The sequence below is a fragment of the Eurosta solidaginis genome, chromosome 5 (genome assembly GCF_040869045.1).
Source record: "Eurosta solidaginis isolate ZX-2024a chromosome 5, ASM4086904v1, whole genome shotgun sequence".
Lineage (NCBI taxonomy): Eukaryota > Metazoa > Arthropoda > Insecta > Diptera > Tephritidae > Eurosta > Eurosta solidaginis.
Genome location: NC_090323.1, coordinates 47,482,012 through 47,504,473, shown reverse-complemented (window position 1 = coordinate 47,504,473; position 22,462 = coordinate 47,482,012). Strand labels below are relative to the sequence as shown.

Sequence of the window (22,462 nt, the reverse complement as noted above, 5' to 3'; positions counted from 1 at the left end):
CGGCGTTAAAGTACGTCATATCTAGCTTGAAGGTAGAGCTGAGCCTAAAAAACATATAGTAGCAGTTTTCATTGACCTGAAAAGAGCGTTCGAAACAATTGATAGGAATATAATGCTCGATAAACTACAAAAAATTGGTATTAGGGAAAATGAATTGCAGTGGCTTAGAAGCTTCTTATCAGACCGGAAACAAAGAACAACCATCGAATCAGTAGTCTCATCCGAGGTACAAGTGGACATAGCTTTACCACAAGGGTCGGTATTAGCACCAATCCTGTTGAACATTTACATAAACGATGAACTGAAATATAGTAAAATAAGGTTGTTTGCAGATGATGCGCTACTTGAAGTAAATGAAATGGAAATTTCAATAGCAAGGAGCAAAATGCAAGAAGAAATGGACTCATTGTATAGATGGCTTTGCATTAATAAACTCAAGCTTGACGTTAACAAAACTAAGTTCATGGTTTTATCTAGGACGACCAAGAATCACTTAATTTAGATCTAAAAATAATGAATACGAGCATTGAGAATGTCAAAATATTTAAGTACTTAGGGTGATTGACAATAAACTGAGGTTAACGGATCATATTGATTATATTGTTGCCAAAATTGGCAAAAAAATTGGATTTTGAAAGATTATGTAAACTTATTAGTAAGAAATATAAGTTGAAAGTTTATAGATCCATCATAGAACCGCACTTCTTATATTGCCCTAAAATTTTCTTTATTGCCAATGAAACACAAGTAGACAGGTTACAAATTATGCAAAACAAAGCTATGAGATTAATAATGAAAGTGTGGTACGACACTTCCATAAAGAGTATGATTGATGCACTAAACTGGTTGAGTGTGATACAGCTGATATTTTACCATAGTATGAAATTTGTATTTGGTAAATTACCAGCCTACCTAAGTGAAGAACTTGTTTATGTGAATGAAACCCACTCTAACATAATCAGGGAAAATAATAATTTTAGATTACCTCTTTTCAAAACAGAAAGCAAAGACAAGCAAAATATGATTTACAAAGGCTTGGAATGTTTTAATGAACTACCTAATCATGTTAAAAATTGTGAAAACTTAAACACCTTCAAAAAGAGTTTATTAGAATATTGCAAAACCCTCCCAATAAGATAAAATATTTTGTATCTGTAATTCACGTTACTGCTCCTTGAGCGTAATGGCAATCCAAATAGACACAGAGGAACTTTATGCATCAGGTCAAATACATATATCGCTCGCAATCAAATTGGGAAAGAGTTCCTTAAAATATCGTCCCAGGCAAACAGTTGGAGTGCTCATGTGAATCACGTATATTCCTACAAAAATAATATAATTAATTATGTTTGTATAAAAGCTGGTACAGGGAGAATTGGAAACACGTCCTTTCCAACCGTCCGATAAGAGTGGCTCATTCTGCTGAGCTGCTAGCTTTTGGGTTGAACGGAATCAAATGCATTCCGACAGCATAAAGAATAAAACTGTGTAATCATACGTCTTGGAGTAGGGCAGGATTGAGAACACATCCTTCCAACCCCCCAATGAAATGACTCCAAGACTCGCCCGTTGGGGCCACCAGTTCCCGTGCTGATCGGAATCTCATGCATTCCGACACCCCAAATTCTAGAAATCCTATTATTAAAATGTATTTATAATTTGTAATAATCTAAGTTTTAGGCTTAAAACGCCTAATAAATAATTAATAATAATATGGTTAATCCAACAAATCATTAATTGGACTTGTCATATTTACCTAAAAAATATGAGAATCAAAGCAGTGTTAGGCATTTTATAGAAGATCGTCTTAGAAGAGCTTTTGAAAACAAGAGCACTGATGCCTACGTGGACATATGGAGCTTTCTCTTTTTCTACGGATTGTTATTGCATTTATACCTATTAAAAAAGTTATCTTTACAAATCGAATACCGAATGATAAAACGCCTTATTCTCTCTGTTGGAAAAGAGAGGTGATTTACTGAATCTAAGTAGATCGTGTCCGCAAAAATAAGTGCTGGATTTGTGAGAGGTTAGGTTAGGTTAGGTTGATGAGAAGTCCATGAGCCGGTCCATGAGAAGTTTTCTACAATCAAATTCTAAAAAATGTTGTTTTTCTAGGCTGCGTAGTGCTTATAATTGCTTATGTCCGATATAAGGCGATATGTTATGCAACCAACGACATCTAACTTAAATTAATTAATAACATTTTCTTTCTTGTATTTTCAGTGTAAAAATAAGCATTTCAATATGTCGTAATTAAGTAAGAGATGAAAGCAGAGCCAGAACGTATATATTTTAATTCGATAACAATAAATTTAAAAACGTTGTAAAATAGATTTGTAACATATTCAACACTCATCAACTACATTCATATAAATATACTCTATATCTTTTAAAACACGTCAGTGTACACAATTACAAAGACACTACAAATAACAGCATTGTAAACAAAAACAAAAAAATTCATAAAAATTACAGAAAAAAAGACACCATAAAAATTGAAGACAAAAAATGACCGAAAAAGAAATGCAAGCGCATGATATGGTGCGACGGCGCAATTGGTCGCGTGCCGTTTCGCTTTACGACCAAATATTAGCGCAAATCTCAACAGCTGCTACAATTGTCTCTGCCGCCAATAGTAACAACAATTCTGCTGGAAGTAATGGTAACAATATAGCATTGGCGCGTGCGCAAAAAGATCGACAAATCGCCTGTCTTTTAGGCCGTTGCGAATGTATGCTCGAGCTGAGTCGCTATGAGCAATGCCTCGCTGATGCGCGCAAGGTGCTAGCATTGCTTGCAGATCAATCAACAGATTGTTTAGCAAGTGTATCACGTGCGCGCCGCTGGCTTGTGCATGCGCTTTGTAAGCTGAAAAAATATGCCGTAAGTAAAATCACACTTTCTTACAAATATATATATTTTTATACTCAGTAACTGTAATTTTTCTTTATTTGAACAGGAAGCCGAGCAACTATTGCGCGAGTGGATTAGTGAATTGAGCGGTCAACAAAGTTTTTTAGATATTTCCAAAACATTGGAACGCTATAAATCTATTATACAAATGATAAATGGACACAAGTCCACGCAAAAGATCTCACAATCGCGTCTGGAAGATGAAATGTCCATATTGGATACAAAACTTGATCATTGGGCCACAAATAATTTGCCATTAGATAAATATAGTAAATTGCTGAGTAATAAAGGACTGAAGAAAACGCGCGAAGGAGGTGGCAGCGGTAACGATCGCGGTGGCGGTAATGGTGATGGTCGTAGCAATGGTGGAAACATTGGTACAAGTAATAGCATTCAACATAATGGCTCTGTTGGCAGCAGTAGCGGTGGTGGCGGCAGCAGTAGCATAAGTAGTAGTAGCAGTAGTGGAAGTGGCAGTTCTACAACAATTCTGCAAAAAACAACAGACCTATTAGCAGCGATAAAAGTCACTGGTGGCAAGCATGGTATGCCAACTGCTGGTATTGCTGCTGATGAGAATGATAATGCCACCTATTGCTCATATTGTGCTATTAATTTTGAAACACGTAACGAGTTGCGGCAACATTGCCAGACTGAACGACATCAAAATGTTATCATGTCATATGAAGGTGGGTTAAAATACATACATAAGCTTATAAATTGTAATCTTTAGCGTACTCCTTAAGAAAAGCACTTATCAACCAAAATTTTTCCGCTGAAGAGAGCGGAGCCAAGGTCAAGCAAGCCAGTAGTTTTATCCAACCCTTTCAATCGTAGCGACATATAGTCGTATAACTTAGGAATTATCAACCACACGACCTAAAACTTCTCCACTGTTGTCAACAAAGGTCAAAGGTTAATTTAGCCCTTTAAAACGTTACAACAAAGGGCGGCGTAACTTAACTTAAAAACATGATCCACAGTCAATTGATTCCTAGCGAATGTGGCTGTTGGATCCGACAAACAACCTCTCTTATTATCGAGGGGGGGTGGGATAATTAGCATAACTTCAAACTTTAATCTTTTTGAACTCACTCTCTTTAGATCTTGATGTGAGGCATGACCACTAGCACTATGTTGTATGGCGTCTACCTTCCATCACAACTGTTGCCGAAATTAAGCAAGTAGCTTGCGAATTGTCTGATTTGTAGTAAGCACTTGCTCTTTTGTACGGAAATCGATTAAGCTAAGAAACAACAAGAGTTACCGCGAGATAAGACATTATGCTATCAAAAGCTTTTGATACGGTCAACCATGGCTCGTTACTGCAAGACCTGGAAGGGTCTACCCTTCCCCCATGTCTTAAAAGGTGGACCGCAAATTATCTGGGTGGTCGGCAGGCATCGGTGCAATTCAGAAACGAAACATCAAAACAAAGGAGAATTAAACAAGGGTGCCACAGGGTGGTGTCCTATCCCAGCTTTTGTTTAATTTCTACATATCTAAGCTACCTTCACCACCGGAAGGAGTCACAATCGTTTCCTACGCCGATGACTGCACAATAATGGCCACAGGCCCAGGCCCAAAGATCGATGAGCTATGCAATAAAATAAACGGCTATCTCCCTGACCTCTCCTCGCGAAACCTGGCATTGTCACCGACTAAATCTTCCGCGACCTTATTTACAACATGGACGCCCCAATTGTCGACCATATTGAACATCCACGTCGATGGCACTACGCTACCGACTGTCCTACACCCCAAAATCTTGGGTGTGACGTTTGATCAGGATCTACATTTTGGTGCGCACGCAACCGCAATTGTTCCAAGAATTCAGAGCCGTAATAAAATCCTCAAATCCCTTGCTGGCAGTACCTGGGGAAAAGATAAAGAAACGCTCTTGACCACATACAAAGCAATTAGCCAGCCGATTACGTGCTACGGGTCACCCATATGGTCGCCAAGCCTAAAAACCACCCACTGGAAGAAACTACAGGCCTGCCAAAATACTGCTCTCAGAATCGCCACGGGCTGTCTTCTTATGTCCCCAGAACACCATCTGCATAATGAGGCGAGAATACTCCCCATCAGGGAGAGAAATGAGATGCTGACCAAACAGTTTCTGTTGAATACCCAGAAACCTGGGCATCCCAACAGACATCTGATTGACGAACCAGCACCGCCTAGGGGCCTAAGGAGTCATCTCCGTAAGCATTTTGAGGAAATACGGCACCTGAGAACCCAGCCGTATGAAGCGGAAAAACACAAGCAGGTCCTTGGTGAACTCCATAGACAGGCGTCGGACCTTTATGTCGGGAATTGCCCGATGAATCCAGTACTTGAAGAAAAATATCCAGAACTCGCAGAAGAGGAACGCATACTCCCCAGGGAAACGCGTGTCACTCTTGCTCAACTTCGTTCTGGATACTGTAACAGGTTAAACTCTTACCTATCCAGAATCAACCCCGACATACAAAATGTATGCCCTGCTTGCAATGTGTCCCCACATGACACCAACCATCTCTTTAATTGTAATGTGGAACCAACGCCTCTAACACCCCTTTCCTTATGGTCCACCCCTGTTGAAACGGCAAGTTTCCTTGGACTCCCGTTAGAGGATATTGATGACAATTTGTGATCGGTCGCGGCTATTAGGTGGGGGCGAGCATTGCTACAACAACAACAACAACATTATGCCACGGTTGCTATAAAATAGCAAACTTTGTATGTTTCATGAGCCTGCCGTTAGATGATCTCGATGGCAATTCAAATTTAGAAGCTTAACATTTTCCACCACAATAACAAAAAAAACATCTTTAGTAAACAATCCTAACGTATATTTTTTGTGCATAGGTCGTGATTGGAAGTGGCGTCCCCCACCACGCGGCTTTACCTTAGATTCGTATGGCTTATGCGAAGCATATCAAGAATCGCACACTTGCCACTATGGCAATCAATGCGTTGAAGCACATGGACATGACGAATTAAATGAGTGGAAGGAACGTTTCGAGTACAGACGCATGCGTCTACAAAAAGCAAGTGAAAAAGAGCTCTATGGTAAATCCTATACCGAACAAATTTTAGACCGCTGGATACAAGCTACAGCGCCCGAACGTATTATGTGTGAAAAAGTCGAAGGTGTGGAGGTTCGTTGCGAACAAGAATTAGTCACAAGTATCAGTTCGAAAAGCTCTAAACGTGAATGGGTTTTCGTATTAAAATCAAGTCGTGTGTTGCGCGCTGTTGCATTACTACAGGATGCGCATCGCAACCATTTTGCTATTACAGGCATTAAAGTAGATGGTACAGCGCCAATATTCGATTTGAAATCCAATCAAGAATGGGTATCTGCGACACATAAAGTGTCAACAGCTGGTAAGAACTCTACTTCCGAAACAGCGTCCGCATCAACAGTTGATGGACAAACACAGCTGCAAGAGCATAGAGTCACAATAGAATTTCATACAGATATCTATGGAACTTTCCGACAGACAGTATGCTTTGATTTGGGTACCGAACCATTACTTGTACAACAACTTTGTGTGGATGTGGTGCCCGTTGGTGACGCTGAAAGGATAGAAGAAATAAAGCGTGATATCATACATAGTTCAGTGACACGTTGGGATATATCTAATACGAATTTAGTAAAATTCGAAACTACAATTGGCACACATTTGAAGACTGAAGCTTATTTGAATGATTTGAAGCATGAAAAAGAAATGCTCGAACGTTATCCCTGCCCACGCGCCCAAACTTTTACACTAACGCAATCGACAATTGTTGAGAAACGTTTAACCCAACATAATTACCGTTCGCGCATACATGAGCTATTGTATGTGGAAGAAATTGCACGTTACGAGCAAATAGCACGCTATAATGTTCGCACTAAATTGACTGTTACATCAAATTATATACTCACACCGGCGGGTATGGCAACTAGTACAGCGAAGTTTTCTTTAACCGGAGAACTTTTTGCATTAATGCGTCTAGGAAAAGATATTTCCGAAGATACATCAGCTGGGCGCTTAATTCTTTCAAACTGTTCCAGCGTATATATAAGTGCACCAGACGAGCTACACTCCCTAAAGGATAGAAAACGCAATGTATACGAAGCAACAATTGAGGATAAAGGCAAAAACGTTATTTATTTAAAATTATCTGCTAAATGTGTAGAGGGTATGAGCTTGACTGCTGAAACCGAAATAGAAGTTGACATACAATTCCAGTTAAATCGTTTACCATACTGTGAATGGCATAATTCAGTTGACAAAATAACTGATTTTAAAATTATATTTCCTGCCACCGAAATCGAACCGAATATACCGTGGACACCGAAAAAACAATGGTCTGATGCGTGTGAGCCGAAGTTGAATGCGAAACAACGTGAGGCAGTAAATGCTATTACCACGTCGCTCAATATTAAGTTACCACCAATATTGCTAATCGGTCCATTCGGTACTGGAAAAACCTATACTTTAGCACAAGCGATCAAACAACTGTTAACACAGCCTGAAGCGAAAATTTTAATTTGTACACATTCAAATTCGGCAGCAGATTTATATATTAAAGAATATCTACATCCATGGATCGAACAAGGTTTAGATGAAGCAACTCCATTGCGTGTATACTACCACAAAAGATGGGTGGCTACGGTGAATAGTGTGGTACAGAAGGTGAGTTGTTTGAAAACATATTTATATTTGTAAGATAAAAGGACATACAACGAAAAAAATACCAGCGAAAATACTAAACTGGCAGTTCGAATGAGATAATTTCAGGGATTTACAAGTAATGGTACCGGTAATCAGGTATAAGTGACGAAAGTCTGCAGAGTCTCTACGGTCATAAAATATGCAATGCCCTCCGCTTCCCAAAGCAGTCGGTTCTATGTACCGGAGCAACTCTGGATTTTTCCCGACCAAGTGCTGTCATTTCAGTGTAACCCCATTTAATTTGTTGCGTCCCACCCACAAATTGTCATCCTCCCAGCAGATCCTTGCAGCGGGAATGCGGGACCTGTACCTGACCCCGGTCCAGAGAATTGGCTTTGCTGCGTTTGCTGGAAAATAATCTTTTTAGGACTGTCAAACACTTGTCAGCTTGTCGCGTGCAAGGGATGGTTGCATGTCGCGCCCCATGGCGCCACCAGCTTATACGGCCGCTCCTCATAACAACAATCTCCATAGTAGAGTCGGTACCAATGCCGAGCATCAGCCCCGTCCCCGTCCCCGTCTTCTCACCCCCTCTTTACGGCACTAGCATTCGATTAGTTCAGGGAAACAGACTCCTAGTCCTTACCAGCTTTTGCACCGTTTACCAGCACTGAATATATATGTTTGCGACATCTGCCCAATGCAGCTCCTGCCTTTGACGGTGCAACTTTCTTTCTTTCTTCTGTCTTAGCGGGGGCAAACCCCCGACGGGTTTCATCGCGCCATGCTGTCAGGCCGCAAACCCAACTACACCGGGTACCCCAATGCTTAACCAGGGACGTCCACTTCTAGGGCCACAACAGTTATTGCGTCCTGGCCTCCCCAAAATCCTAGGGGAGTTTCTTTATCGTTAATGCAACAACAACAACGTCTCCTTTCAGTATAACCCAGTAAATAACACATATTTCTTCAATTTTTAGTGTAGGATAACTTGCGAATGTTTCTAATTTTGTCATATTTGCCAGAGCTTTTCCCTAAAGTTTCACTAGTATAGCGCGGCATCAGCCATTCATCCAAATATAGAGTCGAAACACTTTCCTTGGCCAAGATCCACGTCCGATTTTACTGGGCTAAATGGCGGCCGTCGTGCTGTGCTCCGCCTACCACACCGAATATTTTGGATTCGATTCCCAGCCAAAGCAACATCAAATATTCAGAAACAAGTTTTTTTAATTAGAAAAAAGTCTTTCTAAGCGGGCTCGACCCTCGACTGTGATTTGGCAAACACTACCGAGTGTACATATTTCTGCCATGAAAAGCTTCTCATTTAAAACTCATCTGCCTTGCAGATGCAGTTCGATCCCATCTCAATTTGTAGGAAAAATTAAAAGGATTACGAAGAAAAGCTCGACGTTTTTCACCCGATCCGATATAAGCATGCGTTGCAACAACGTAAAACATGTGTGCAAGCGTCAAACCGAAATGTTGCGCCAAAGAAAAATTGGAAATCGAGTTGCATGTTCAATTTCGGTTGCTCTCAAACAAGTGGTATGGGCATGAGACATTTTTGGCAGAAAACTACCGAAATTCGGTTTTTATGTTGTAAGCCTGCTTAAATTCGTTTTATTCTTTCAGGAAATTTTTTATTTAAAAATTCCACAAAAAGGCGAAAATGCCTTGACTTGGCATCACTGCACGCTACCGCAACACCACGATGGCCATCGATTATTGGATTTAAACATGCAACCCCATTAAAAGATTTGGAACTATAAAATAAAATCAAAAGAGATCGATAAATCGCTTTAACAATCACATGCCTTGTTGGAACCAAATTTCAAAGTTTTGTAGAAGGCCCTGTAATTAGAGATGATTTAGTATTTGCATGCCACTCATCCTCCAGCTGTTTTCCTCAACTCAGTATGCGTATCCCGTTCCCTCTCTTACGCACCGTTAGCGTAGTGGTGAGAAGCACAAATATTAAATATACCTTACCTCTCAAATGGTTCAAGAGTCATCTAATCTATTATTCGCTTCGGGACTTCCAGCTTTAAAAACAGGAAGAGTTCATTTGTACTAAATGCTATTAATGCAAGTAAATGGTTGAACCTTGACAAACGGCAATTTATTACATTATGATGAAATTATATTGGAATGTGAAGTGAATCTGGAACATATTTGGTAGTGGGGTGAAAAAAATGTTGCATATTTTTAAGAGAAAACACACCAGATGTGAATATATTAGTAGCGTCCCATTGAGTCATCGAGCTCTGGAACACAATCAAATCTCATTGGAACGATCCGGATCAATACTATGAGAGTTGGCAGCACTCAACTAATGTGTACACATAATAGGGTGTCTGTTATTTTCAACCTTTTTCCCCCGAATACTTAAAAAGTTAAGACAAATTATCAAACTAATTACTAGTATTATAAGTTCTGTAAACCAATGCGATATATTCTCCATATAAAATTGTATGCGATTTTGCACTTAAAAAAGCTAGAGTACTAGTGCTTAACAAATTGGTCGGTAGTTAAAACCCGTCCGAAAATGACGTTAGAGGTACCCATAGAAGAGTTTTGAACTAAATAACTCGTCCTAAGGCTAATAATAAAAATGTTACCTCTTTCAGGAGCTTTGTGCAAAAAGCAATTACAAATTATGTTGTGATTCTTGTATTTTTCAAATAAAAATATTGTTATTCAATGGCGGATCCAGCGGGGGGAGGGGTCTCTAGTGACCAGATTGGAGGAAAAGTGGCCATCAGACCAAACCTAAACAAAAAGCACCAGTTTTGTATAAATGGATCGAATTGGTAACCGTAGCCGCTATGTCAAAAGTACCGTTCTTCGAATCTGCTGTGAACAGTGTTGTCGTTGAGAATTTTCAAAAAGCGGTCAATAGGGATTTTACTTTTATGCTACACTTACACACAGAAGCGTGCCACAAACTTTGTGTAGGAAGACCGCACCAAAATTATACATTGAATTGATCCGTTAAAGTCAAGCTCTTAACAATGCAGCTTTTAATTGAAATTTTGAACAGCTAAAAGCTGTAAATCAATTTAAAAGGACTAATAAAAATCCTTCTCTACATTAAAATACCCAAAAACTAAGGTCATATATGACCGAATTTGAAGTACATATATGTAACTATATTTCGACTTTGAATGCGCACCTTTATTTTTAAGTTATGGATTTCTTATAAATTCGAAAGGATATAATTTCTGAATCACATTTCTATAGATACTGCTTAAAATAATCAAGTGCATTTTTAATTTTGATGTTTATAACAGGGTAAAATATTGAGCCACAAAATAGTTCTAAAAATATTTGAAATAGTTTTCAAAGGAGCAAAATGTTCTAAAAAGGCTGAAATCTCCGCAAAGCTACACAAGGGCAACACTGCGAAAATAATGAAGGTCGAAGCAAAACTTAGTAAAAACTGGAAAAATCTGAGTGATGATGACTTTTGTAGATGAGTGTAGATATGTATGTATGTGTGTTTGTATGAAAAATTTTAAGGTCACTTTATCTTGCTTAAAAAGTTGACTTAATTCGGCCCCCTCCCAAATCGTGCTGGATCCGCCCCTGTTGTTATTGTTATTATTTATGGCCTTAATTTGTTTTCAGACTTAAAAGTTAAAATTTATGGGTTGTCGAGTGAAAAAAATATGTTAAACATCGGATACCTCAGTGCATATGTCTGTAAGCGCTACCAAGTACAGAGCCACCCTGTTGATCCGAAATTGATCCAGATAGATATCAGGATCACAGCGTTGTTCTTGCGTTTGCATGTTAAATTTTTATCGGTATCTGGATCAGGTTTCATTGGAACGCAACTACATGACACTACAATATTGCAATGTGGTTGAATTTTCTAAGTGGTGGAGTTCGCAAATTCATTTGTGCATTTAGAAGAGCTATAAAAAACAGAGACAGAAGGCTTTACTTCTTTATTAGCTGCTCAGTCTTAGAAAGCACATGTTAAGCATTGTTTATTACTACAACGTAGAAACTTAGCTGAAGAGAACAGTTGGAAATCGATTTAAAATTTTCTTCGAGTTCTATTGCCAGTTAGCCGATCGAAGAAGGGACTGGCGTAACTTGTTATACAGCCAAAAACAAAGCCAATTCAGTACAAGTTGATTGCCTGTTATAGGGACTTTTGCTGGCAATATTTGGTACAGCAAGATGTCAGTTAACCGAAATCAATGTACATTTTCTTTTGATTTGACATTCTGCTGCACGGTGAATTGGGTTGAATTTGCTTTGCCATCGCCTTGTATAGATTCGCCTTGGCCAACATCGTTTAAGCAGTTAAGGGCGAATGAAGTACATAAGTACAAGTGCACGATCAAACAACAGTGTTAAGTCGAACCCGAAGCGCATATTACACTTTTCTAACTGGGTTCATTCGCATCCAGGCCATACACTAATTTTCACAATGAAAATTTGAAAACTTTAAGAAATCATTACTTTCACAATCAGAAAAGGAGCGTTTTAGAAGCGCATCTTCCTCTTTGCAAATAAGGCTGGACTTTTTATTAACAAATAATATTAACTTGAGTTCTTGGAAATGTAATTTTGTATTTGTATGCATGTACTTTCGAATTTCCCCATTCCATTGCTGCCGTTGTTGTTGTTGTAGCGATAAGGACACTCCCCGAAGGTCTTGGGGAGTGTTATCGATGTTGATGGTTCTTTACCGGATGCACATCCGGTACGTTTCGGTAACAAGCACCATTAAGGTAACTAGCCCGACGATCTCGGGAACGATTAAGTATGACCACATGAAACCTTCAAGGCCATAACGCCCTCCCACCCCCAACATCCATGAAGAGCTTGGGGTCACCAGAGCCTCGGCTGTTAAGGGAACGGGATTCGCCATGGGTAGGTGAGGTTGGCAATTGGGTTGGGGAAGCTATTGCGCTGACAACCACTTGAAAGTGTTGCGATATACAACCCATTGAATCATTTTGGTATTTTAGTCGCCTCTTACGACAGGCATACCTGCCGCGGGTATATACTAAGCCCTCTAATCCGCTGGGGGCCCACTCCATTCTTAAAAGGTATTGTTAAAGTACTTGCCATTTTAAAGTTAATTCAGGTCCTGTTTCCTCCGCTGGCAAAGGCTTCTGGCTATATGAACACGACACACCTAACTTTTCTTTAAAACCTGCAGTTGGTATAACAAAACACGATAAATATTCCGAAAAACGGCCGGTAATTATAAGGCAAAAAATTCAATTTTTCTTTTTCCTCCTACACGTTTCAATGCTTCCGCATCCTCTTCAAGGAGTTATGTGTATTGTTGTAAACTAGTGACTTTTTTTATAAAAACTAAACTCTCTTAAGAAGATGCGGAAGCATCGAAACGCATAGGGGGAAAAGGGAAAATTTAATTGTATGCCTTATATTTAAGGGCCGTAAAGTTCCAACTCAGTATAAAAAAACTGAAGTTTTGGCCCAATAAAAAGTTATTCCGAAAAACCTTTTTCTCGTACATTTTAAGGATCATCCCATCAGCTTCTGATAGCGTTCATGATTCGAATAATATATGAGTTAGGATTTTACTACATTAAATCCTTAAAAAAATATATTTTTTGTGGACACGAAGTCCGACTTTATTCGTTCACTTTCAAATTAGAACTGATTTTACAATTATTCTTAATTCTACTTTACGGCTAATTCTACATTTGTATGTTTGTCAGGTCACGTTGCACTTGCATGTGCTGGGAATATTTGCCGGGTTTGTTGTAGCAGCGTCATCATATTTTGGTAGCGCGTGTGGTGTCGTTTGCCCATGTTCGCATTGTCACTTGATATTGCTGTGATGCAATAATTTTGTTATTGCAACGTTTGTTGTGTTAACTATCCCCCACTCAAGAATGAACGTCCTCGGTCATTAGAAGAAAGGAAGATCATTGAACTTGATGTAGGTCGGGATTTTATTTGTATGGCTGGGTAAAACCCCTGTAGGAATTTCAGCTTGAGCTGCTTGGCTTTTTTCAATGTATTCAATACTAATTGATTTACGTGTACGGATGATAATTAATATACCCACCAGCGTTATGATGGTTACGATTGTCAGTCTCCCAATAGAAAATGTTGTTTTTCTCAAAAAATCAATTCGCTTTGTGTTGTTGATGTGTAGTTCTTACAGAACTTCTAATGATAAAATGTCCATATGACCTTTTTCAGCTGGGGCTAGCTGCAGGACTGAAGTTATGGCTTTAAATGGTGGGGATGCAATATTTCTGTACAACTGATTATTTATTTTTACTGTTGAATTATAAAATTGTATAAGGTGTGTCCCGTTAATTTCTTGTGGTGCCTCGTTAACTTCTATCTGACCATTGAAGTTGTTTAGCAGGATAATGCCTGGTTGTACTTCTTCTACCGCAGATATGTGCTGACCTGACATCGTAGAGCAACTCGAATTCAAACTTTTTATTGATCTAGGTATACATTGATCTTCACAAAAGTCCACTAAATTATTTCTATTACATATTAATATTTCATTGTAAATTTCGCATAGCTTAAGCTGGAGACATTGGTGCTTTATCGGTAACCGTATCGGTAACCTTATAGCAGCTGATTCGACCAACCTTATGAGAATCAATGCAATCGATTATTGGTGCCGCTAAGGTCGTAACCGTATCGTAGCCAACCAATTGGGTTTTGGTTTACCGTCGTAACGATAAACAGCTGATTACGTTAGGGATACGGATACAGCGATACGACATACGGCACCAATGACTCCGGCTTTACGAATGCCGTATGTTTTATTTTTACATTTCAAAATTTCATCGTATTGAATATTTATTGCAATATTATTTTGTTTTTTACTGGCCTTAATATTACTTTTCTAAAAGTTTCATTACTTGTAAGTGGAATTTTTACCATATAGATAATTATCATTTCTTTACATAAAACATTTATTTTTGAAAATTCTAACGCTTCTTCTGCGTTGTTAAATGGCATTTCTTCTGCCTTTAATTTTTCTAATGCTACCTTTACTACCTTTTTGTTAAGTATTACAGTATTAAGGATAATTCCTTTAGCCCATTGTATGGCGTATTTTATATTTATTAATTCATCTTTTATTAACCTTATTTTATTTTGCAAATCTACTACAATTTCATCGATTATACTATTATCCTTTCTTATTGCATTTAAAACTGAATGTCATTGTGGTAATATTGCTTAACCTTTTACTAAAAAGTTCATTTATTATCGTTTGTTTATTGTTATTTTCGTTTAGGTTCATCAGGTTGTTGTTAATGATTTCTAGGCCATCGTAGTCCGGTGATCCAGCCAGATATTTCCACGCAGTGCCTTAGATATTAATAGCTCTTTCCTTACGTAGTTTCTTTATTGGTTTAAGGGATTCAAGGATTTCGAGGGTTTGGTTTGTTTCATGTTTAAGGATAAAGAAAACTGTCCTTAGGTAGTCGCTCTGATATGTGAGTGTGAATGTCCGTCAAAAGTGCTTCGTACTTATTAAGGTCAATTACGTGAATAAGTCTAAAGGTACCGTCCTGAATTTTGGCGAGTCCATTGTTTATGGTCACTAAATGCGTGTAGTCCAAAATTTCTACGTCTCCGTTAATCGGTAGGAGGAGATGGAGTCTGTAAATGTAAGAATTGTTAACTTTTAATATTACTTTTATGTACCGTCTTTCCTGATTCGGTTATAATTGTTGTGCTTTTATCTTCTTTTACTATTTCTTTTCTGTATTTTGGGGATATCTTGGATCCTAATCGTTGTCGATTTCTAAGACAATATCTCCTGGCATGTATGTCTTTGTGGGTGTGCGTTTCTTGTTGTGTTGGGTAAGGTGTTTATTCTGTTTTTCCCTGAGTTTTTCTGTAACTTCTCTCCTAGCTTGTTCAAATTGGCTTGGGTTTGTACTAACGTTTCCTCCGAAAAATACTTCAATTGGTCTTCGTCCTGTTGTGGAATGTACTGTATAGTTGTACTCGGAAACTGCTCTGTCCAAAGGTCGGGGAATGATGAGAAATTTCGTTCAGCTTTTAGGCAACGAATTAATTCTGTAAGGGTGGAATGAAAGCGTTCTATTTGTCCGTTAACCGAACTTTTATATGGAGGAGTTTTGTATATTCGGATGCCGAGGGTGTCCTCGAGCATAAGGGTAATGGATGCGGAATTGAGGCTTGTCTCATTGTCTATGACTATGAGTTTTGGGACGCCAAATTGGAATAAAAGTTCACGCAAGGGCTCTTTCACGTGTTCTATTGCTCTGGATTTTATAATTTTCGTTTGAACATATTTTGAGAACTTATCGATTGCCGTTAGTACTAGGTTTTCTGTTGCGTATATATCGATGTGAAGGATGTGTCCTGGGTACTGTGGTAATGGCGTTTTTTTCAATTCGGGGTTATTGGGATGGCGATCGTATTTATTCTCGCTGCATACCAAACAGTTTTTAATTGTATTTTTTATTTTTCTGGACATGGCTGGAAAAAAGTAGTTTTCTAAAATTTGGGTTTTATTTTCACAATGGTTTCGGTGTGCTCTTCGAGGAGTCTTTATAATCATTTCCTCTTGCTGCTGTTCACTTATGATGTCCTGTACTTGTTTTTGGGTGAACCTTATTTTGTAAGATCTAAAATGGATCGGGTAGATTTCTTAGATTTTCCCCATTACTGATTCTTCTTTTTTTTATACAGTTTATAACGGATGGATTCAAATATCTTTTAAGGATATTAATGAGTCGGGTAGTATCTTAGTCTGGTTCCTCTACAATGTGTCTATGATAAGTCGGGAAAACTATTTTGAATTGATATGTTGATATCGGCCTGATTTTAAGAGGATTTGGTTTTTGAATACGTTAATGGGTGTTTCCAAACTGGGTATTAAGTCGTGTGAGGAACTATCGCTGCTGTGACAAGTGGCAGTTGAAAGGCTATTGTTTTCTGTTCTAGGAGGCCTAGAGAGTGCATCGGCAACCACATTGGTTCTTCCTGGTTTATATTGTAGTTCATAGTTATACTCTTCCAGGATGCACTTCCTCCTCTTCATCTTGCCATTGTAGTTTTTGTTGCTCAAAGCGAAAGTCAAGGGTTGTTGGTCCGTAAAGATTACCACTTTAGGTGAACCGTATAAATCAGGCATGCTTAACCAACGAACCGATATCATTTCGTTACGATAATTAATGTTAATAAACGAAACAATGTCATTTCGTTTCGTTTATTAACGTTAAGAACGTCAAATTAACGAAATGATTTTGTTTCGTTTTCTGCCATATCAAAACGAAATCAAATCGTTTATGTTGATTATTAATTTCAAACTATGCTGGCAAAGCTGATTGATGACGGAGTCATTAAGGTGAAAGCATTAGCCAAGCTGATTTCAACTTTTCTCATGAATTTTGACAGTACGAACATATCTCAGAGTATTTTTGACATTACCACCAACGAATTACACAAAGTACATGGAGTTTGTGTGTATGTTCGCTCGCTGTTACCACCTTACGGCTTCACCATGGCTATAGCATTGCCAGCACAATTCAAACATAAAGTATCACGTTTTTGTTAACGTTTTTAACGTTAACGAAAGCTTTTCGTTTCGGTTAAAAACGAGATACAATTTATCTTGATAATTTCTTTATCGATAATATTTCGAAGTGTTTCAACGGAAACGGTGGAAATTTTTTGATAAACGATTAGCTTAACGTTAAGGTGCATCCCTGGTATAAATAATTTCTGAAACTATTGACTGCCCAAATTATCGCTAGCATCTCTTTTTCGTTTGCATCGTATGCGTCTTCGGCTTTTGTTAACGAACGGGATATGTAGGCTATTGGTTTGCCTGATTGTTCGAGAACGGCGCCGATCGCATAGTTGGAGGCGTCGGTGGTGAGATGAAAGTCCTGAGTAAAGTCAGGATATGCTAAAACTACTTCCTTTGACACAAGTGAATATTTTAATTTGCTGAAGGCGTCTAATGCTGTGCTGTCGAGAGTTATTTGTTTTTTACTGGATGCATTCTTCGAAATGCGTCCCTCCTCCCCTCTTAAAAGCGCGGTCAGGCGTTTCGCTAACTTAGCGTAATTCCTGATAAAGCGGCGGTAGTATCCGGATAGTCCAAGGAAAGATCTTAAATCTTTCAAAGTTTTTGGACATGGGAATTTTTGAATTGCTTCGACTTTTGAAGGGTTGGTTCTGATGCCGTCAGGTGAAATAATGAATCCTAAGAATTATACTTCTTTTCGAAAGAATTCACATTTATCTAATTGTACCTTCATATTCGCTTCTTGTAGAGTATGAAATATTTGTTCGATATTTTGGAGGTGGTTTTCTTCATTGTCGCCGAAAACTATTATGTCGTCGATATAGACATAACAGGTTTTACCTATGTATATCCTTAGAATGTCATCTAAGGCCCTTTGAAATATGGATGGCGCGTTTTTCAGCCCAAAAGGGAGTCGTGTAAACTAATACTTGCCATTGTTGACAGAAAATGCTGTTTTTTCGATGTCAGATTCCTTTAAAGGTATCTGATGGAATCCGCTTTTTAAGTCCAGTACGGAAAAGTATTTATTATTTCCTAGTTGCGCAATTATTTCGTTAATCTCGGGAATTGGATACCTATCGGCCACAGTTACGTTGTTCAATTTCCTGTAGTCGATTACGAGGCATCTAGTTTTTTTGGGACTACCCATACAGGTGAGTTGTATGAGGAACGCGATGGCCTTATTATGCCATCATTAAGTAAGCATTGAATTTCGTTGGTGACAAATTCTCTCATTCCAACAGGGTATAGGTAATATCTAGTGTATACGGGCGTGTCGGAAGACGTCTTTATTTCGCCTACTACCGTAGTGGTGTAGGTTAGCTTGTCGTTTGGCTCAGTAAATAATTTTACAAGTTGTTGCATATAAAATTTTTGAGAGGGTGTCATATGTTCGGTCCTAACTTCAATTTTGTTTACGGCAGGGGAAAGCATTTGTTTAATTTTAACTTCTTTACCATTACCGAACTTGATTATATCATCACGAACTTTAATGGTTGCATGGAGATCTTTGAGACTATCGTTGCCGATGATCCCGTCAAAGGATTTTAATTCTGGCAAAAAAAAAAAGTTTTAAATTTGCATTATCTTTTCCAAAAAGATTTATTATTGTGTGGTGGGTGATCTTAATTTGACCCGCTATTGAATTTGCGAAAAAGGGTTTTTCGTTGGGGATGGGTTTCGAGACAAATTGAGGTTGTATATAGTTTTTACTTGAACCGGTGTCTATTAATATTTTAAGAATTTTCCCGTTCCTCGTTCTAAACTCAACGTAGGGTAACGAGGAACTCTTCATCCTAAGAAATTAACGTCAATATAATCTGTTTGATTATCGTCAGGGTGTTCTTGGAGTAAATCTTCGTGCTCTGCATTGGCCACGTATCTCTCGTATTCCGTCCAGTTTTGGTGATGGTGCTGGTCTTCCTGGTAATATTGTTCATCTTGTGCGGCTGTGTCTATGTGAAAATTCCGTTGCTGTTTAAGTGGAATTTGTTGCGAAAGGTTTGACGTCCTTTTTTCGACTGGTTTATTGAAATTTGGCCTATTCATGTAGTTTAGTGCTCTCGACTGGGTGGAGCGATCGATGTCCATAGGCTCTGGACGAGGTTGCGGCTTCGGAGCCGTTGGTCTAGGTGGTTGGGTTTGGCGATAGTTTTGCCAAGGTTGTTGAAGTTGGTTGTTTGGTTGGGTGACTTGTTGGTAATATTGGGGCAAATGTTGGTGTCGAGGTTGCATGTGCGGTCCTGGGATATACGAGAGTTGCGGATAGAATGGTTGAGGTTTGTACTGCGGGTTCCTTGGTGGCAGTGGAGGTGTGATAATGGGATTGGCTTTTCGAGTCGTGCTTGGTTGTGTAAAGGAATAGCTGCTACGGGCAGCTTGGTTTTCGAGTTTGAGACATAAGTGTAGGGCTTGTGGGAGATCCTCGGGCTCTTTCATCCCTAGGAGTCGGGGAATATCGCCTTTTAAGCCTCTAATAAATGTGTCAAGGGCTTTGTGCCTATAAGTCTGTGTAAGGAGCGAGAGTGACTCCTGGCTCATTTTCAGACTTGTTAATTTGTTTAGTATTAAGGACAGGTGAGTGTAAACGTTTTGGTAGAATCTTTGGATCGTACAATTTCCTTGCAACAAGGATGTGAGTTGGCATTCGAGAATGGTAACATCTCTCTTATCCGCATAGTGTAGTGATAAACATCTGGAAATTGCTTTCCAGTCAAGGGGCGTACTGTATGATTCTAAGGCAATGTCTGCACTGCCGACAATTTTATTTCTAATAACGGATAGAATGGCAAAATATTTAGGGGTTCCTCTTAATGAATCGTAAATTTTTAAGACCCTATCGACGCTTTTCTTCCAGGAACTGTATTCACCTGGGTTTCCGTTGAAATCTCGGATACTGCGTACTATGTCTGAGCTCTGGTCTAATAGTTCAGTAGCGTTGGTTAAGTCGGCGTTGGGGTTAAGTAGGGCTTGGAAATGTTGTCGTCCTTTGTTCCTAAGTATTCTAGTGACAACTGAAGTAATTAGGGCTTCTAATTCGGTAGTGGAGTTGCTTTGGCTATTTGATGTTTGAGGTAAGCGTTGGGCGGGTTGGGGAGCTTGATTAGCTTGGGGGTTCAGCACACTTGGTCGGATAGTTTTATGAGCGTTTGTACTTTTGTTAATGGCTATTTGTTGCTATTGTTTATTTCTTAGCTTTTCCTAAATTAACGTCAATATAATAATAATATTTTTATATTATGGGTGGCGAATCGCAGATTTTTTCCTTTTTTTTTCGCACAACCTAGTATTGTAGTTTAGAATTTGATTGTTAAATCCTATCCTATGTCCTACTGTTAGTTTTGTTTTCCTATTTTGAATGTTCTTATACTATTAAATTTTCTCTAAATTAGTTTCTTTTCTAAATTCACTTTTCTTTAAAAATTATCTCACTTAAGATTTTTTCCTATTAAATTTCCTTTAAATTAATTTTCTTTTCTTACTTTCACTTTTCTTTAAAAAAAATTTCCGCTTAATTCATAGATTTTCCTATAAAATTACTTGTTTTAAATATTTTTATACTATTAAATTTTCTTTAAATAAATTTTCTTTTCTTATTTCCACTTTCCTTTAAAACAATTTCCGCTTAATTCATGGATTTTCCTATAAAATTACTTGTTTTAAATATTTTTATACTATTAAATTTTCTTTAAATTAATTTTCTTTCTTATTTTCACTTTTCTTTAAAAATTTTCACTTGATTCACAGGTTTTCCTTAAAATTCTAATTTCCTTACGCTATAATCAGGAACATCCCCGTCTTCTGGGCAGGTGGCTAATATCTGTGTATTTCCTTTTTGATTTCGCTACTGGGGGGCCTCTTTTCCTGCACTTGGTCCTTTATCGGGTTGGCGCGATCGTTCCGGGTTGGCGCTTGTTTTTTTTATCGGTTGATTAAGCACTTTAACTGATTTCCGATTAAACTCACGGTGGCTTGCAGCTGCTTGAGGTGTCTTTGCCACAACGATTTTATTGCGCGTTTTCACCCGATTATTACCGCTCGGGCGCCAGTTAGGGTTTTACTACATTAAATCCTTAAAAAAATATATTTTTTGTGGACACGAAGTCCGACTTTATTCGTTCACGTTCAAATTAGAACTGATTTTACAATTATTCTTAATTCTACTTTACGGCTAATTCTACATTTGTATGTTTGTAAGGTCACGTTGCACTTGCATGTGCTGGCAATATTTGCCGGGTTTGTTGTAGCAGCGTCATCATATTTTGGTAGCACGTGTGGTGTCGTTTGCCCATGGGAGACAATCAGGTTAAATGTTCGCATTGTCACTTGATATTGCTGTGATGCAATAATTTTGTTATTGCAACGTTTATTGTGTTAACTCATGTATTGAGACGAAACATAAAGTCATCCTCACCTGTATTTTTGCAATAATTTTCATTTGAATAAAGGTGTCGTCATGAAATTTGGCACGCTGCTTATTTTAATAATTAATAATGTTCCTACAAAAAACGGGTGTCATCGGAATATAACCACGTCCCCTTTTTATGTATCAAATATTTCCTATAAAATAGTTCCTTGATATTTCAGTAGTATAAAGAGCTATTCTCTTCAAATTTTGCGAACTTGTTCTCTGTGTAGAGCTCACTCCGTCTGTTAAATTAAGGTGGCAAGGCCGACTTATTAAAAAAGGTTCAAATCGGCTTACGGTAGCGATATCTTGAAAACGTTTAGAGATATAGTGATAAAATTTGGTATTTGCCTTCTTAATTTAAAGATAATGTCCAGTGGATAAAGTTACGACAAATGTTTGTTTTTTATACCAATTAAAAACGTTTTTTTAGACACATCTCAGACTTAGTTTACATATAACGAGATTATCTTCATTTTTGTACTTAACTTCTAATCGTTTTTTTTTTTTTATATAAATAAAATAAATAAATTAAGGCGCGATAACCTCCGAAGAGATTTTAGGCTGAGCTTCTCTACCAATTTGCGTCGTGCTACTTTTAATTTTTCTTACAAATTGGCGGGACGGGTACTACTTGTTTTATGCCGGCTCCGAACGGCATCTGCAAGGCAGATGAGTTTTCACTGAGCGCTTTTCATGGCAGAAGTACACTCGGAGTGCTTTCTAAACACTGCCGTGCGGCGACACCGTTAGAAAAAAATGTTTTCTAATTGAAAACACTTTTCTAGAATTTTGATGTTGCTGTGCCCGGGGCGTGAACCCAGGATCGTCGGTGTGCTAAGCGGAGCACGCTAACATTATACCACGGCGGCCGGCGGTCGCCTCTAAATGGAAGCACGAAATAAAACAAACGTGAAAATTTGACAGCTACTTATCTAGTTCCTAGGG

The 22,462-nt window shown here is 38.4% G+C and overlaps 1 protein-coding gene across 8 annotated transcripts in view; it reads left to right on the top strand.

The window, feature by feature from the left end:
- Window positions 1–22,462, top strand: part of Helz (Helicase with zinc finger) — a 70,831-nt gene that overhangs the window by 5,997 nt on the left and 42,372 nt on the right. For 7 of the 8 annotated variants that reach the window (XM_067792412.1, XM_067792413.1, XM_067792410.1 and 4 more), the window contains 3 exons: window positions 2,227–2,886; window positions 2,963–3,605; window positions 5,770–7,589. In XM_067792412.1, coding sequence (XP_067648513.1) covers window positions 2,512–2,886; window positions 2,963–3,605; window positions 5,770–7,589 — 2,838 coding nt within the window. In that variant the 5' untranslated portion in view covers window positions 2,227–2,511. Of the gene's footprint in view, window positions 1–2,226; window positions 2,887–2,962; window positions 3,606–5,769; window positions 7,590–22,462 lie in introns of those variants that run through there. The other variant, XM_067792414.1, reaches the window with a different exon arrangement.